The sequence below is a fragment of the Myxine glutinosa genome, chromosome 8 (genome assembly GCF_964187855.1).
Source record: "Myxine glutinosa chromosome 8, kmMyxGlut1.1, whole genome shotgun sequence".
NCBI classification, from domain to species: Eukaryota; Metazoa; Chordata; class Myxini; order Myxiniformes; family Myxinidae; genus Myxine; species Myxine glutinosa.
Window position 1 is genome coordinate 76,986,830 of NC_136268.1, and position 18,696 is coordinate 77,005,525.

An 18,696-nucleotide genomic window follows, 5' to 3' on the forward strand; every position below is an offset into this window, starting at 1 on the left:
ACTACTCACCTTACCACAAAACTTTCAACATAGGGGCACCTTACCCATGGAGAATGAAATGTAACAAAGTTTCCTGATGATTGAATGAAAAATGCGACGGCGTTCCGAAAAGTCTGTTTTCTGTAGGCATGGGTTGCATGGTGTTTAATGTATCGGGAATAAACGGCCTCGACCTCGCTTTGCTTGGCGTTGGCAAAACGAATGCATACAGTGCCTTCAAAAAGTATTCACACCCTTGACTTTTTCACATTTTGTTGTTACAGCCTGAATTTATAATGGTTTGCATTGAGATGTTTTTTTGTCACTGATCTACAAATAATACCCAATAATGTCAACGTGGAATTTTTTTTTATAGAATTTTTTTACAAATTACTTATTAATTAAAAATGAAATACAGAAATATCTAATTTAAATAAGTATTCAACCCCCTGAGTCAATACTTTAGAGAAGTGCCTTCAGCAGAGATTGCAGCTTCGAGTCTTCTTGGGTATGTTTATATCAGCTTTGCACATCTGGATTAGGGGAGTTTCTCCCATTTTCTCCTCAAGGATTTGCCTTTATTTGGCTTCATTCAATGTTCCCCTTTATTCTTGCAAGTCTCCCAGTCCCTGTTGCTGAAAAGCATCCCATTTGCATGATGCTGCCACCACCATGCTTCACGGTAAGGATGATGTTCGATGGGTGATCTGTGCTCGGTTTCTGCCAGACATAGCGCTTTGCGTTCAGGCCAAAGAGTTCAATTTTCGTCTCATCAGACCACATACTATTTTGCTTCATGCTCTCAGGGTCTTTCACGTGCTTTTTGCAAACTCCAAGCATGCTGTCATGTGCCTTTTTCTCAGGAGAGGCTTTCGTCTGGTCACTCTCTCATAAAGCCAAGATTTGTGAAGTGCAGCAGAGACTGTTGTCCTTCCGGCAGGTTCTTCCATGTTGGCCAAGGAACTCTGTAGTTTTGTCAGAGTGGTCATTGGGTTATTGGTCACCTCCATGACCTAGATCCTTCTTGCCCGGTTGCTCAGTTTGGTCGGATGGTTAGCCCTAGGAAGAGTCTGGGTAGTTCCATATTCTTTACATTTCCTAATGATTGAGGTCATTGGGCTCTTGGAAACTTTCAACACCCCAGAAATTGTTTTATACCCTTCCACAGATCTATGCCTCCTCACACTTCTATCTCGGAGTTCTACGGACAGTACCTTCAACTTCATGGTGGACCTCTGCTCTGACGAGCACTGTCAACAGTGGGACCTTTTTTTTCTTCTTTTTTTCTTTTCTTTTTTTTTTAGAAAAATGCACTTTGACATTGTGTGGTATTTTGTGTAGATCAATGACAAAAAAAATATCAATTGAATCCATTTTAATTCAGGCTGTAACACAACAAAATGTGAAAAAGTCAAGGCGTGTAAATACTTTCTTAAGGTACCTTATTTCGCTCCTCTCCAATCTTCCCGTTTTTATAACTTCGGTGAGCTATTTATGTTTCGTTGTGTACTTTATACAGGATGGGGTGAGTGTGGTGAGGAATCAGGCTGATGCATGCATGGTATGCACAGGAATGAGGGTGTATTGGGGGAGGTCAAAAGTTCTGCCATATTTTCATACTTGATAAATGGGTGGCACCTTTTACGATTTGTCTCTAGAAAATTGCAGAGCATTCTCGAACATTTACAATAGGTACAAGAAGCGAATGCACTGCAGAATATGTTCAAACGTGATATCTAACAAGTATAACATGCTATAATTTATATGGCATGAATGCAACTTCATAACTTTTTTTTTTAAAGTCGTGACTGTTGAAGTTTGTTATATTGTGTACACGTGCTGTGGTTTGTACAATAATACACTTGTGCGTTGGTTTCCTTTACAAGTGACGTGCAAAATGTCTCCATCCAGTGATTGTGTGTCACAAGCGGTCACGAAGGGGGCGCGATGGTCCAAGCGCCAAAGCCCGGGCAGCGTGCACTGTACACGGTGTTGCGTGCAACGCTCAGCACAGTGGGCTGCCAGCTCGTCCATTCTCCAACTTACCTCCGTCTTCTCGTGGTTGCTCCGCATGGCACCATTTCCCATATTCCCAAATGCATATGTACCTGCCTTGCTGACCTTGCTTGTAATGCCGACCGTGGGTTCCACAGCAGCACCAACTTGGGGCGAGGATCCAGGAGTAAGGACTGCTCGGGCTGCGCTACTGAATGCATCCAGTGCGTGGCTACTACTTCTGCGAGCTCCGGAGAATGAATGCCCGCAATGTGCAGCCGTCGCAGCAACTTGGCGGGCCCTCGCTCTCGACATTTCAGGTCTACAAACTTCTTTTTTTGCTTTGCTCTTTTTCACCAAGTTTTCTTCATTGCAAAATTAACTTTTTTTCTTTTCGTTTCTTTTTGTATACAAGATCGAGGCTCGTGTTAGAGCTAACATTAATGACAAAAAAAAAAAACTGACACATAAAACACAAGATAAAGGGAGCGGGAGACAAGATGGGGAGAGAGGGGGAAGCACACAAGTACAATATTTGAGAGCAGGGACATCAGGAGATCTGTGGGAGGGAGAGGGCTTGGGGGGGGGGGGGGGAGCGATTGTAAACAAAACCTAATCTGTTCTTTCTTTAAAGGCTTCAACCCCAGTTTGTGTGGCTTGGTGGCCACCACTTGATCTCTGTGCTTGCGTGGTTTTAATTCACCTTCTTGCTATGGACCCAGCACGTTCTATATTCCACACATTGCTAAAAAATCTGCACATCAATTTTCTCCCAGATGCGCATTATTGCCCAAATTTGTTCGTACATAAATCGAAGGGCTCCGTAAACTCTGGTTCATGTTCATATAACATCACACCTGGATTACTGAAACTAGCTGATATAGGATGGTGCACAGGTAATGCAAATTTACTTTTGAGCTGTCCAGTCTGTTTCCGGACCAGACTCTCAACTCAGATTGGTACGTTGCCGGCAGGGCGCTGCATCACATGGTATGCTACGCAGTGGATGGATTTTGAACCTGCTGTCCCATACGTTAGCACAGGTTTAGTGATGTTAAAGATCCCACGGTGTCTTTTGCGGAAAGTACGCAAGTTACCACTGGCACCCTCAACATATTGTTACGGTTTTCCGCCGCCCTTCCCAACCTTACCAAGGGGGGATAAAGCCCCATGTTCTTTCTGGGCCGGCGTAACCGAGACTTGAAACACCCCTTCCGGGCAAATGCAAGGCAGGGTTTCGGGACCAAGTCTCGCACGTACCTAAATACCTGCGCCGCCACGAAAGCGAGGAAACAAGCCTCGCACGAGCCTTGTGTAATTTGAGTACACCAAGTGGATTGCGTACCACGTGGTCCGTGCAGTTTTCTAGTGTTGGAACCCGATTCGAGCGGTTCTATTCGTACCACGCTTAGTCAATGATGGAAAACATGAGACGGTCGAATAAAGGAATAACAGGATTTAATTATTATTTACACAAGTATGTACAACTTGGTAGAAAGCAGACACAGAGCAGAACGTAATCAGTGTTATACTTAAGCCCAGATGCGGGCCCGATCACACACACAGGGGAATTGCAGGTAGGCTGGTGTCCACGCGCTGCCTTGGTCGTCCAGGAACGGCGGCCCGGCGTGCTCTCCACTGTCCCAGCACGTCCCGCGAAGATGGCAAGCAGGTGGTGGAAAGGATCCTCGCAGCGCGTCTCTTGAACAAAAGGCAGCAGATGAGGCAGGAGAGAAATGTACGCGTCTCTCGGCGGCTTTCCACAGCGCATCGAGTTACCAGCGCGCTATGACTCACGTAACCCAATGCAATAGAGGCTCAGCCTCAAGCTCAACCGAGCGTCACTTTATACGAGCGCTTATACTTGGTTCATGCGTGTCTTTCTCCGATCTGGTAACTCTCATCAATAGGTGCCTCTCCAATAGCTCATAACTCACTGAACCCACCGCACTCAACTCGCTGAACTGCCTCGCTGTCCGAACTCAACTAACTCGTGGGGGCTTTGCGCAACGGGTTATATGGACACGCCCTGAGCCCTCTCGAACGTTCCAACCACGCCTGTGACGCATTGCCGCAGCCACTCCCTTTGAGCCCTGATTGGCGGCTTGCGCTTACCGTCGGCTTCTTCGCCGTCCTCATTCGGTCCCAACCCGACCTGCTAGGCCTGCCTCGTGTTAATTCGCGCCAAAAAGCCAAAGGCAGCATAAAGAGGTGTAAGAGGCATAAGGCAATGGAGACAATGAAAGGACCTACTCTCCTTATTCTACTCAACGCAAGACTAACACAGGAAAAGGACTACGCTCACAAATACTAAGAAATAACTGCACTATCGCGAGGCTACATGTTGTTGTGTGACTAAACTATGAGGGGGAAATTTAACCTTTATTGTACAAAACTCAAAACCGCAACAATATTCTTCCTTCCTTTTCCTATGCAAATGAGCTCCATTGGAACATCGGGTGTAGCCAGTCAGTTCATGAAGGACTTGGGCCAAAAACTTTCACTGGCCGACCCCACAGGAAGACAGGATTCATTGTGGCCATTAAGGAAGTAGTTCACCGAGTCTGGCTATTCTATCAAGCCCTTTCAATTTACTCACAATGTGGATGCAGGGCTTGTAGTTCAAGCTCATAAATTTTATCAGTGAGATATTTGGGTAACAGGTAGATGCAACAAACAAAGGAATTGACATCTGTTCACCACCATCGCAGATCATCCCTCATCCTAAACCATGATCTTTTCTACACCCATTAAACCAACCAACCCCTCACCCAACAAATTTTACTTTTGTATCCATCTTTTCCTCTCCCTGTGTTCTCCCTTACACCTCCAACATCACCCGTGCATCCCTTGTTGTTTGTCTGCGTTTATTTTTCTTCCTCGGTTCTGCTGTTGGTATCTCCACCTTATCTTTGTGTAGTTCCTTTTGTTCTGTTGCATCCTGATCCGATCTGTGTTCCAGCTTTTTCACGAGCCTTGGCTCTGTATACAAAAAATAAAAATTGCGCACTTTACATTCCACAAATTCCAGGGGAGACATGATGCTGGTGCTCCACCACATAAGGGAGAGCAGTACTACATTCACTATTGACAGAGGTCTTTGTCAGCCCCCATAAAGTCAGAAGAGTTTATTCTTTTAAAAGGATATACTGTATTTGCTGGTTTTAAAGAAAAAATAATCTCGTGTTGAGTGGGAATATTTCATACATAAACCTACAGTATTCTTACATTGGAATCAACCGAGACTTTTGTCAAACGTTTGAGTCGCAAGGTTTCGCAAGGTTTCGAGACTTTTATCAAAGAGAAAATGACTGGTCTTTTTCAACACAATTGAAGACGAGTCGGACTCGATTTCGACATTGCTGCACTAGTCACTGAAGTTGCACAAACTTTGACATGTATTTATCCATGTACATTTAAGAAAGAGTATGGCATCATCTATCTATAATTCCATTAATCTCTGTGTGTATGTGTGTATGTGTGTTTGTATGTGTGTTTGTATGTGTGTATGTGTGTATGTTTGTCTGTGACCGCTGTTTCTCGACAACTACCGGTCCGATATACTTGAAACTTGCCAGGTATATTGCTGGGGACCCGAGGATGTGCCTTTTCAAGGTTTGAAATTAATCGGACAAGTAGTTACCGAGCTATGGCGATTTCTTTACCAAACACTGCAAGCCGTTCGCTTTGGACCAAACCATTGCATGTAAATAGAGGGGGGGGTTCTGTGGTCGTTGCGAATGGACCAAACCATTCATGTAAATAGAGGGGGGGGGGGGGGTTCTGTGGTCGTTACTGCCACGTGGTTTCAAAGTTTTTTTTTGTTGTTGTTGTTTGCACGCATGTTTTTTTGCACCCACGTACGGGCACGCCCTAGGATGTTTACACACACACACCCCTACACAAATTTTTTTTTTTTTTTTTTTTTGGCAAGGAACGGGCACCCACGTACGGGCACGTCCTAGCTTATATATAGTACGGGCATGCCCTAGTTATTACCAATGCCTGCTTCATGTACACATTTTATAATCACGATTATTTCCCGGCTATTTGGCTTTTATGACCGCCTCCAGAAACAAACTTGGTTAACAACTTCACAATGTTGTTGTATTTAGAAGTCATATCCTTCATACATTATTTTCATCACTTATGTGCACTATCTCATTTTGCGTAATTACCCTGCGCTCGCGAAGTGAAAATCAGGGTTAGGCATTCGGTTCAGTCCTTAGTGTGGCATGCGCATGTGCGTGTCTGCATTTTTATAATTAATTTTCTCGGTAACTGTTGGTCCGATTGACACGAAACTTTACCACAGGAGCGCCTCCACCTGTATAATTTTGTTTGTTTGTAATTATGACGTCGTAGGTCACGTGGTGCGGACGCCATCTTGGAAAAACGTTACACCTATATCTCTGAAACCACTCAATGGAAAAAACAGAAACATGGCTCATTGTCACGTACTCCCCATGGGGAATAAGATGTGTTCATGACGATTTCATCGGTGCCTTCATCATGATGTCGTAATTTGACAAGTACAACGCTTGATCCAATCAGCATGAAAAAAAATTCTCTGCAACTGTTAGTCCGATGGACAGAACATTTTCACCATAGGAAGCACGTCTTCCTGTAGAATTTTTACGGCATAACCCATAGGGCAAAGCTGTCTAGAACAGTGTTTGTCCATCTGTATGTATGTATATATGCATGTATGTCCCCTCAAACATGTACCAATCAGAGCTGAGGATCTGGTCACATGACAGGGTGAAGTGATTACGTCTGATGTCATTACGGCATACAATGGCTGACTCCACACTCCGCCATTTTGATTCCTATGCCATTCAGACCGGACATATTGTCGAACCTGTCATACATTACAATCGCCATTCTCGACCTTAACGTTTTTCATTCAGTGTGTAACACAAACAAACCGATTGTTAAAATGATCATCAAATATCAAAAGAATAGACGTCACGGATCTTCCAATGACACAGCACGTATGGGCCTTGGGCTTCATGCCTTCATGCCTCACCTTCAGACCGCTTCGGACAAATTAGCCCAGGTTTATTAATACAGTAGTATTGTTTTTGTAATAAAATTAGCGTTAATACTAATAATATAGTAAATATAATTGTAACACTGCAATCCCTTTGTCGTTATTGCAGAGTTTCTGGATTGAAGCGGTGTATGGTTCATGAATCAATGATGAGCGGTATACAGTACTAATTACCGCAGAAGTAAGGAATTAGCCTCGGATTTTTGATAGTAATATGATTTTCGTAATAATGATAACGTAATGTTAATATTATAGTAAATCTAATCATAACACCAATCCCTTCGTAGTGAGTGTAAAGTTAATAAGGGTTAAAATACATTATCTTCTATATATTAAAGTAGTGGCAGTTTTGTGTCCGTCCGTCACACTACGTCATTACGTCGATGATGTCATTACAGCTGACTCCACTGACCGACATTTTAATTTATATACCGTGAAGGCCGAACATGTCGTCGAAGCGGTCGAACCTGTCATGTGTTCACACACGGACAGCTGTACATAGCAGTGAGTAGAGTACTACAGCTACGCCGCTGTTAGACTTTCGGTCTTGTTTTAATGATAATTATGACATCATAGGGCATGTCGTACAGGTGCCATCTTGGAAAAATCGTAAAACGTTGCACCTTTATATCTCCAAAACTGCTCCATGGAAAAAATTGAAACATGGTGCACTGTCAAGTACTCCCCATGGGGAATAAGTGTTAATGATGACGTCATTGGTGCCTTAATTATTACGTCATAATTCGACAGTGAAAACGCTTAGTCTGATCAGTTTGCAATTTCTTCAGGGTGATCTACCCAGCAATTATATTAGAAAATATAAATGTATGATGTCATCACTCATGTGGTCTGGCAGCTATATTGGATGAAAGAAAGAAAAAAAACCTTCAAAAACAGAAGAGTTGGCTTGCACCAAGTTGACTGCGCAGGGTACGTATTCAATGAATACTATCTAGTTTAAGATTGGTATGTTCTATACAGCCTTCGTATACACACAAAAGTCTGGTGCTGACCCCATGGGCTTTGTAAAAGAAAGTTGGCCATATATTTATCTAAGATCTTGGTTGCATGTATAACTAAGCACAATCATATTTCACCTGCTATAGCTCATTTAACGTTATAATGATCTTTGTTAGGATCTTTATATATAGGCTGCTTTGTATTTGATGTCCTGATTTCCTTGAACTCACTCTTTAATTTCCTTATCTTACCAAGTCTTTTTCTACTCACTTTACCAAGAGACGGGCTGAAGACTGTGATCTGGGGAAAGTTCACCCCACAACTGAAGAATTAGTGTGCCTCTTACTGCTGTATTCACTACCTCTTTGTCTTTTTATTCTGAACACCATATTCTTTTTAATCTCAATTCATCAATTTGTATGTTCAACTTAGCTGCTTGTCGCATCATTTGTGGGAAGAAAACTATGCCACTAATGCGGTATCCCCTGTAGGATAGGTGAGGAATTTGGAATTTGGCCAGGATGCCGGAGGCAATCGCTAACTCTGTGCAAGACACCGTGAGATATTTCACGTCCAACCGCAACCATTGCTGGCAGAAGGGATCTCAGCTTAACGTCCCATCCAATGGATGGTGCACCATTGATATAGAACACTGCCTGCATGACCTCCGGTTATACTGCCAACTCAGTGCCTCGTGATACCTTGGTATAAAAAGCACTTTATAACAGTTAACTAGAACGACACTCGATAGAGCACATACCTCCACCATGCTGAACAATTTACATTTTGTATCCCACTGATAGGCCAGATCTGAATCCGGACCGATATAATTGGCTTGTTCTTCTCACCTACCCAATTCATTCACCAAGTTTTGTCATCACCCATCCACAACTGTTTGAGATATGTTATATATCCTTTTTGGCCCGATCTCTCAATGGTGAATAATCACTTTTAAAAAATGAAGAATTCTCGTATCCGGATCCAGATCCTCACCAAAACCTAATCAATTTGTTCTTGTTACACACCCAAACCTGTCCACCAAATTGCGTCCGAATCCATCCATGACCTTTTTAGATATCCTGCTCACAGAAAGACAGACCACCTTTGGTGGCGGAGGTAAAACGTCACTGCAGAGTTGTTGTTTTTTGTATACAGATATCGAGGCATGTGAAGGAATTAAATGACAGGACAGTGAGTTCAAAAGCTGACAGCGGATCAAAGTAAAACAGGGTGACCAAGATATTGCACAGAAGTAGATACGTGGGAGAAAGAACAAACTCCCCCACTCCCTTCAATCCCACTCCTCCCTCCTGGTCTTTAAAACAGCTGTTCACCACCATCTCTTATCTTCCCCCATCCAAAACCTTGATCTTTTCTACCCCCGCTAATTTCACCCCAAATCCACTTTTTGGAAATTCCGACTTCTTTCCTGGAAGTCCTTGCAGTGTCCATGTGTTTTATACCTCTCAACTTGTGTCTTATGTTTATACTCAACTCTCAAGCAGATTGGCAGGGACTGCAAGAAGCCATCTCTCTTAAGGACTGGTCTCCCATATCTACTGCCCCTGATCTTAACTCGGCCTGGAGATTCTTCCACAGAAATTTGCTCTCACTCGTGCACAGATTAATCCTGTCTCATCTTCAATTATCCGACCCATCTTCCCGCCCATGGTACACTGAATCCTGTGGTGAAGAAGTTGCTCTGGAACAAATTAAATTATCCATCCACCTGGCATGCTAATCCGACCAAAGGCAATTTCAGTGCATTTCACAATGTCTCAAGCAAGTGTTTGTCCACTCCCAGGAGATGTAGAGAACAACATCTGTCAAACCTCAGGAATGAGCTTTCAAACTTGTCTCCCTCCTCTTAAACCTGGTGGCACCTTGTTAAGTCCGTCTCTGGAGTATGTTCCATTCCATCCCTTCCCGCTCTTAAAATGCACCACAGCCGACTTCGTTCGTGAGAAGGCCGATTGATAAAATTCTGTATTTGCTTCCAAATCTTGTGTCCCCCAACCCCTTGCTGTCTGTACCCATCCTTCCCAGTCATACCCAACTGCTCTTCGACTATGTCTTTTGCAACTGAGAAGATAGTGAAGGTTCTTTCAACCCGAGACTCCGACTCTGCTACTCGACCAGACGGCATCAGCTCATGTGTCCTAAAAATCTGCTTTGCTGCTCTGGCACTTCCTCTTTCTCTGCAATTTTCACTCTGTCATTTGCGCTAGGTTATCTTCCATCTGCTTGGAAATCCGACAACATCTCTGCATTCCATAAAAGTGGTGTAAAAATTTATCCCCTCAACTGCAGACCTATCAGCCAACTTCCAATCATCAGCAAGATCATGGAATTCATTATCACAGTTGATATGAAATCCTTCCTTTCTCCATCAACCTCATCTCAGATCATCAATTTGGATTCAGATCAGGCTACTATCTTGGACATGCTACTTCTACTCACCCAACATTGGATGGCGGCCATCAATGTCAGACATGAGATCAGAGTTGTCTCTCTGGACGCAACTCGTCCTTTCGATAAAGTCTGGCAATCCTGCATTGCTCCCAAAACGGTCTGCTTATGGCATCTAAGGCCAACTCCACACATGGCTTACTGACTTCCTCGACTCTCATAACCAATGTGTGGCACTCAACTGAATCCTTTCAGCTTCTTTCCTTGTCAAGCTTCTGTCCTCAGTGTCGATGAGTCGGGCATTTCACTCAGGCCGACTGGCACGGGCTGCAAGCAACCATCAATCATCTGGACTGGTCTTCCATCTCTACTGCCTCTGACATCAGTTCTTCCTGGGAATTCTTCCAAAGCAAACTGCTCTCTCTCATGCACAGATTTCTCCCATCTCGTCTTCAGTTGTCTTACCCTTCCTCCCGTCCATGGTACACTGAATCTTGTGGTGAGGCAGTTGCCCTGAAACAACTTGCCTTTGCCTCTTGGAAGGCAAATCCAACTGAAGGTAATCTCAGTTCCTTCCACCAAGTTCGAAACAAGTGTGTGTCTACCCTCAGGAGTGCCAGGAAGCACTATCTCTCCACACTCAAGAATGAACTCTCAAACCTGTCTCCTTCCTCCAAATCCTGGTGGCGTCTGGTCAAACCCGTTTCTGGTGTTTGTTCCCCCTCTATCCCCTCCCTCACCTCAAATGACTACACAGTTGACACCGCACATGACAAAGCCGAATGCCTAAACTCTGTGTTTGCCTCAAAATCTTGTGTCCCAAACCCATCTCTCTCTGTTCCCACCTTACCCAGTCGAACCCAACTGCTCCTGGACCCTGTGTCCATCTCTCCTGATAAGGTGGAGAAGTTTTTGTCAAACCTCGACTCTGATTCTGCAACTGGGCCAGACGGCATCAGCCCACGGGTCCTAAAATCCTGCTCTGCCGCTCTATCTCACCCTCTCTCTGTTCTTTTCACCCTCTCTTTTGCTCAAGGTCATCTGCCAGCATCTTGGAAATCAGCAAACATCACCGCTTCACACAAAAAATGTGCAAAAACAGATCCTTGCAACTACAGACCAATCAGCCTCCTCCCAATTATCAGCAAAGCCATGGAATCCATCATTGCTTCGGATATCAAATCCTTCCTCTTCTCCAATGGCTTGATCTCCGATCATCAATTTGGTTGCACACCAGGTCACTCTACTCTGGACATGCCGCTTCTGCTGTCTCAACAATGGATGGAGGTCCTCAATGCCAAACAGGAAATCAGAGCTGTCTCCCTTGACATATCACGTGCCTTCGATACGGTCTGGCACCCAGCTCTGCTCACCAAACTCTCCTCCTATGGTATCCATGGAAATCTCCACGCTTGGCTTGCGGACTTCCTCTCTGGTCGTAGTCAACGTGTGGCCCTGAATGGATTTCTCTCATCGCCCCTACCTGTTCTGGCTGGAGTTCCCCAAGGTAGTGTTCTGGGCCCTGTGCTTTTTCTGGTCTTCATCAATGATCTCTCCGACCCTCTGGAAAATCCTCTCTATCTCTTTGCTGATGACTCCACTCTCTGCCGCTCCATTCCTCGTCCCTCAGATCGGCAGCCTGCAGCCTCCTCACTCTCTGCAGACCTGGAGAAAATCACAGACTGGTCAAGCAAGTGGAACATGTCTTTCAATCCTGACAAATCTCACACTCTTACTATGTCTCTCCGAAAAGACCGACTGGAAAACCCTCTCATCTACTTTGTCAACAATCCTCTCCCAGAAGTTCTGTCGCTCAAGCTTTTGGGTCTCACTATCTGCCATGATCTTTCTTGGGAAGACCACATTTCCAAGCTGGCCTCCAAAGACAGTCGCCGACTGGGCATCCTCCATCGTGCAAAGTCCTTCCTTCGCACACCTGAGTTCCTCACCACATACAGGGCTTTCATCCACAACTCAATGGAATACTGTTCCCCCCTCTGGGCCGGTGCTCCTGCCTCACACCTAGCTCGGCTTCACACTGTTGAAGCCAAAGCTTTCAGAATCATTGGAATCTCCTGCGATGAAGCTAACTCCGAGGGCCTTTCACTCACACACCGCAGGCAGGTTGGTGGTCTTTCTGTCTTCTACCGACTACTCTCCGGCCTTGCTCCCCCAGCTCTCTCTGTGCTCTGTTCCCCAAATATTCCTGCAGGTTGCACAAGAACTGCCAGCAACCCTCTAATGGTTAAAATGCCAAAATCTGGGCTCTCTGCTCACCTTCACTCTTTTATTCCCCTTTTTCCCGCCTCTGGAACAAACTCCCCCACTCCCTTCAATCCCACTCCTCCCTCCTGGTCTTTAAAACAGCTGTTCACCACCATCTCTTATCTTCCCCCATCCAAAACCTTGAATTTTTCTATCCCCGCTAATTCACCCCAGATACACTTTTTCGAAATTCCAACTTCTTTCCTGGAAGTCCTTGCAGTGTCCATATGTTTTGTACCTCTCCCACCTCCCCCCAAGCCCTATCCCTCCCACAGTTCTCTCGATGTCCCTGCTCTTAAATGTTGTGTTTGTGTCCTTCCACCTCTCTCTCCATCTGGTCAACCGCTCCCCTTATTTTGTGTTTTATGTGTCGGTTTGTGTCGGTTTGACTTTTTGTGTGATTAATATTAGCTCTTTCACGAGCCTCCATCTTGTATACAAAAAAAAAAAAAAAAGGCTGGAGGGCCTCAAAGCAGTGTTCTCGGCCTAATCCTATTCCTGATCTTCATCAATGATCTATCTGACTCTCTGGAAAATCCTCTTTATCTATTTGCTAATGACTCCACCCTCTGCCGTGACATCCCTCATCCTTCAGCCAGGCAGGGTGCAGCCTCTTCAGGCCTTGACAAAATACCAAACTGGTCAAACAATTGGAATATAACTTTCAATCCTGACAAATCTCACACTCTCACGATCTCTCTCACTGTCACTGTCACTGTCACTATCTCTCTCTCTCTCTCTCTCTCTCTCTCTCTCTCTCTCTCTCTCTCTCTCTCTCCCTCTCTCTCTCTCTCTCTCCCTCTCTCTCTCCCTCTCTCCCTCTCTCTCTCTCTCTCTCTCTCTCCCTCTCTCTCTCTCTCCCTCTCTCTCTCCCTCTCTCCCTCTCTCTCTCTCTCTCTCTCCCTCTCCCTCTCCCTCTCTCTCTCTCTCCCTCTCCCTCTCCCTCTCCCTCTCCCTCTCTCTCTCTCTCCCTCTCCCTCTCCCTCTCCCTCTCTCTCCCTCTCCCTCTCCCTCTCCCTCTCCTTCTCCCTCTCCCTCTCCCTCTCCCTCTCCCTTCTCCTTCTCCTTCTCCTTCTCCTTCTCCTTCTCCTTCTCCTTCTCCTTCTCCCTCTCTCCCCCAGCTCACACTGACATATCTTACGATCTTTTTCTGAAAGGACCATCTGGCAAACCCTCCCATCTGCTTTATTAATAATCCTCTTGAGGACGTTCAGTCATTCAAACTCCTGTGTCTCACTATCAGACATGATCTTTCTTGGGCAAACCACATTTCCAAGTTGGCCTCCAAAGCCAGTCGCCGACTGGGCATCCTCCGTCATACAAAGTCCTCCTTAGCACACCGGAACTCCTATCCACCTACAAGGCCTTCATCCGCAGCTTAATGGAGTATTGCTCTCCCTTCTGTGCTGGCTCCCTCCCCTCACATTTTGCTCAGCTTGACACTGTTGAAACCAAGGCCTTTATAATTATTGGAATCTTCTGAAATGAAGGCCTATCTATGGGTCTATCACTTTGTCATCGCAGACAGGGCAGTGGTCTTTGTCTTCTACTGCCTCCTTACTGGCCTTGCACCCTGTGCTCCTTCTGTGCTTTGTCCTCCCCAGGTTCAGCAAGGCTCGCACGGTCCACCATCAACCCCCTTCTGGTTAAACTACCGAAATCCAGGATCAATGCTCATTTCCTCTCATTTGTTCCACTTTTTCCCACCTGTGGAATCAACTTCAGCATCCTCTTCATACTCATTCTTCCTTCCAGGTCTTCAGGACAGCTGGTCTCCACCATTTCAGATCGTCCCTAATCCAAAACCATGATCTGCAATTGCTGGGGTGCCAAGTTTTGTGGTTTGCCAAGTTTGTGGGGGTGCCAAGTTCCATTGCCAAGTTTCTTGAAAAACGCTCACCAAGTGGCTGAATCACTCAAGCAAGCACTCAATCGAAAAGCACTCCAATGAAACGGTTGATGAGGAACTGCTGGCTTGGCAAGCAATAGCAAGCTGATTGGTAATGGAAGACCATAGCATGGCAATTTGTTTTCCAAGTGGAGAAAAAAGCAATAAAACATGGGAATTCCTCCGGAATTTTTGCAGTCGAGTCTAAAGCAACAACGGCTAATCAAATGCGAAAATAACACTGGAGTGAGTGCTCTTAGTCATGATACAATTTGGGGCTCTGAAACTTCACTCTTAATACCCCCTTCCACCACCACCGGGAGCGGTGCTACACGGTACCGTTTACGAAGATAATTTGCACGGGAGCGGAGCTACACATTGCCGAGGCGAACACACATGTATTTAGCGAGGACACTTCAGCTGGAGTGCATAAAAAGTTTTGCTAACACTCCAACCAAGCAAAACACCAGGCCGTGGACAACCCTCTCAAGAAGCACTGCCCATCCCCCCTCTTGCCCACCTATTGGTTAGAGGGAAACCACACCGATTACGTTCGAGAGCAAACGCGTGTTATTCGGTCTTTTAAAGGGAAAGGACCGCTACCTGTATGTTTGGCAAAGCTGCCTAGTTAATGTACTTAGTGCATATATCTATTGTTACGTTTGTGGGGGTAGATTAAGGAATTGTTACGTGCTCTTTCCCGACCCCCTGGTCACGGTGTACCTCCGAGCCCCGAGAGGAGTCACGGCAGAAAAATGTGTTATTCTGTGTCAAAAATCAATGGTGAAACCACACAAATTGTTACCAACAAACAAATATTGTATTAAAAATCACACAAGAATAACAGTACAACAATAATAGCAATCAAAAGTACAATCAATGTATATCTTATGATGGTACCTTCAGTTAGTATAAAGTCACTCACTGTGCTCCAAGTGAGTGAAAAAGAACATTCCCCAATTTCTCTATATTCCGGTCTTCGAGCTCAGAGTTGATCCCCTCCAGCGATCGTCAGAACGATGTTGAATCGAAACCCGAATCCCCTTCAGGTGACAGGCCCAGTCACGCCGCCAAAACTGCACAAAGGCGCACGCGGCCGAAGCGGCGAAAAAGGGTCACGCGGCCAGAAGCTGCGAAAAGGCGCACTCAAGGCGACTGGGAAATCACACCCTCTGGTATGATTGTTTTACAGCTCCAAATCGGCGAACCTCAGGTTTGCCTTCAAAATCCGTGTTACACACACACATCCCAGATAGACGTCTGAATGGTGATAACGGCTGACGCGAAGCAAGGAAAGTTTGCTCGACGCGCGAAGCGTGCGAGTCAAAATGGCCGACGGCCCGTACTCGGGTCGAAACGACACGACGATGATTCCTCGGAATCCAACGCCCAAACCTGACACGCAGGTTGATCAGTCACAGCGAGAACAACTCTGTCGCAGGAATTCCTTTCCCAGGAACCCCAAAAGTTCACGAGCGACTTTCGTTCGACAACGTTCGCCCCGGACCTTGAAGCGACTCGCTTCTTCTCCGACTTCATTCCGCTCCGCCCCTTTTCTCTCTCCTCTTCTTCGTCTTCCGGTGCCCGATCCGGTTTCCTGTTTCTTTTAACATTAACTTTTTTTTACCTTTTGAAAACAGTTCATGAACAATAAACCTTTTGAAAACAATAATAGTACATGGAATCAGAAATATTTACAGTGGATGCAAACCACCACAACGGAAGTGACGAATCCGTAACAGGAATCCCACAATAAAGGTAGGACTGTATAATTATAGCATGGACCGTTGATGCATCGGAGAAATCTCGATGTATGGGAGAAATCTCGATGTATCGGAGAAATCTCGATGTATCTAAGTAGGGAAACTGTAGCTTAAGATTGTTTTTGTGTCTTCACACGATGGTTGAAAGCAGTGATAGTTAGTTAGGGATTAAGGTTCGTTTTCCCCTGTATGTGATTTCCCAACGTGATTTTCCCTTTGCGTTTTACATTTGCAAGGCCGGCCATGCAAAACCTCTGTTTAATGACAACAACCGCCGACAGAACCCAAACAGAGCTGATCGGCGGCAAGTAAGCCTGCCCACATGAACACGTATGGCAAAAGGCCATGCCCCCAGAGTGGGACGATGGGCGTGGAAGAGCAGAACCAACAGGCCATGCCCCCGGAGTGACGAGGGCCGGGGGAGGTGACGTCAGAACGAGAAGCTTTTAGAGGGAGCGGGGAAAGAAGAGCGCGTCTCTCTGGGTCTCTCTTGGCTGGTTCTTGCTGTTTGCTTGGAGAAGAAGCTGGACAGTTTTTGGTTCGTTGTGTGTTGTTCTGGTGGAGCAGGAGGAGCAGGACGCCAGCGATTGTGTGCGCTGTGGAGGAGATGTGGCAATTGGAAAGAGGATTGGGACTGCAGGGCTCACTCGGGAGCTTGGAGAAACTGAGGCGAAAGAGGGACCGGCTTCGCCTCACGCCCTTGGCGCCTTCGTCACCGTCGCCATCTTGTGCACTTCCCGAGCGGGATGGTCTGAGCCTCCTCACTGCTGCCACCCTCAGAAAAAGGACCAATTTTGACCACCGATAAGTACCGGCCGGCAAAAAGGGGATTTATTTAATTGTATTACTTCTTCCCCTGTGTGTTTGTGTTTGCGACTGAGTGGAGACGTCTCACAGTAGAGAATTTATTTTACCTCAACATTTATTTCGTCTGTGATTTATTTTCATTAAATCGTTATTGGTTATCAATTTATTGTCGTGTTTGCATGTTTTGTGATTTCGGAATAAACCCGTGTGTTTTGTGAGATCCTCGCATTTCTTCCAACCCATGCGTGCCAAACATAACCGCTATATATTTGGCTGGTCGCCTCGGAGTTAAAACTGTCTCGGCTATCTGTCACCGGTGCCAACAATATATAAAACTGAAAAACATGGTCCGTGAAGCTGCCGTACGTTCGTTCGTCCATCCTGGAAGGTCCAGGAAGCCATCAAGCTGTGATTATGTGTCTATTAATACCACACTGTTTGAACAACGGTTGCTACCTGTCTATTAATTATGTTCGTCTATTAATTACAAATTGTTGGAATATACTTTTCGACCCTTTAGACTGTTGAGATCCCTTAGACCTTTGAAGACCCTTTATATCCCCAAGATCCTGAAGACCACAAAGACCCCGAAGACCCAAAATACCCTGAAAACCTCGAAGACCCAGACTCAAAAGACCCAAAGGACACAAAATAACCGGAAGACCCCAGTAAAGCCGTGAAGCTGTGATTGTGTGTATTAATTATGTTCTGTTTGAATGCTGGTTGCATCCTGACTATTCATTTTGTACGTCTATTAATTATGTATTGTTGGAATATACTTTTCGACCCTTTAGACTGCTGAGATCCCGTAGGCCTTTGAAAACCCTTTATGTCCCCAAGACCCTTAAGACCACCAAGACCCTGAAAAACCACAAAGACCACGAAGACCCCCCAAAGACTCAAAAGACCCAAAATACCCCAAAGACTCAAAATACCCAAAATACCTCAAAAACCCTTAAAGACCCAGAGGCCCCAAAATACCTCAAAGATCCCAAAGATCCAAAAGACCCCAAGCCTCAAAAGAGCCCGAAGACCCAAAGTACCTGAAAGACCCTTAAAGACAAAGATGACCCAAAAGAACATGAAGACTTTGAATACCTGCAAGACCCATAAGACCATTTAGATACATTAAACCCCAACATCCTGAAGACCCTCAAGATCCTTAAGACCACTTTTACATTTAAGACCCTTTCAATACTTTAGACACCTTGAAATCCCTTCACCCTTCCAACCTTTCATACCCTTTAAGCCTTTACACCCGTTAAGTCCCTTTCGACCCCTTAGACCTTAACACCATTTAGACCCCTTACACCCTTCAGACCGATTAGACAGCTTTGACCCTTGGCTATTTAGACGTTAGAGCTTTACACCACATGGACCTTTTTTGATTACAAATAAATAATATCACCAATTTTAGAAATAAATGGAAAACAAAATAAATGTTTGTGTTATGATTGGTGTAAACCATGACAACGCAACAACTCAAGTTCAGTCAGGTAATTATCCTCAGTTTGAACAAGCTGTGCTTCTGCAGCGACGTGTGGTGAGGCGAGCATAGCGAGCTGAGCCACGCTAGT

The 18,696-nt window shown here is 45.3% G+C and overlaps 1 protein-coding gene across 1 annotated transcript in view; it reads left to right on the forward strand.

Moving 5' to 3' along the window:
• The first annotated feature begins 1,967 nt into the window (after positions 1-1,967).
• The window catches only part of LOC137432612 (sulfhydryl oxidase 1-like), a 160,413-nt gene continuing 143,684 nt past the window's right edge, over positions 1,968-18,696 (forward strand). The window contains exon 1 of the mRNA XM_078782791.1: positions 1,968-2,294. Coding sequence (XP_078638917.1) covers positions 2,051-2,294 — 244 coding nt within the window. The 5' untranslated portion in view covers positions 1,968-2,050. The remainder of the gene's footprint in view (positions 2,295-18,696) is intronic.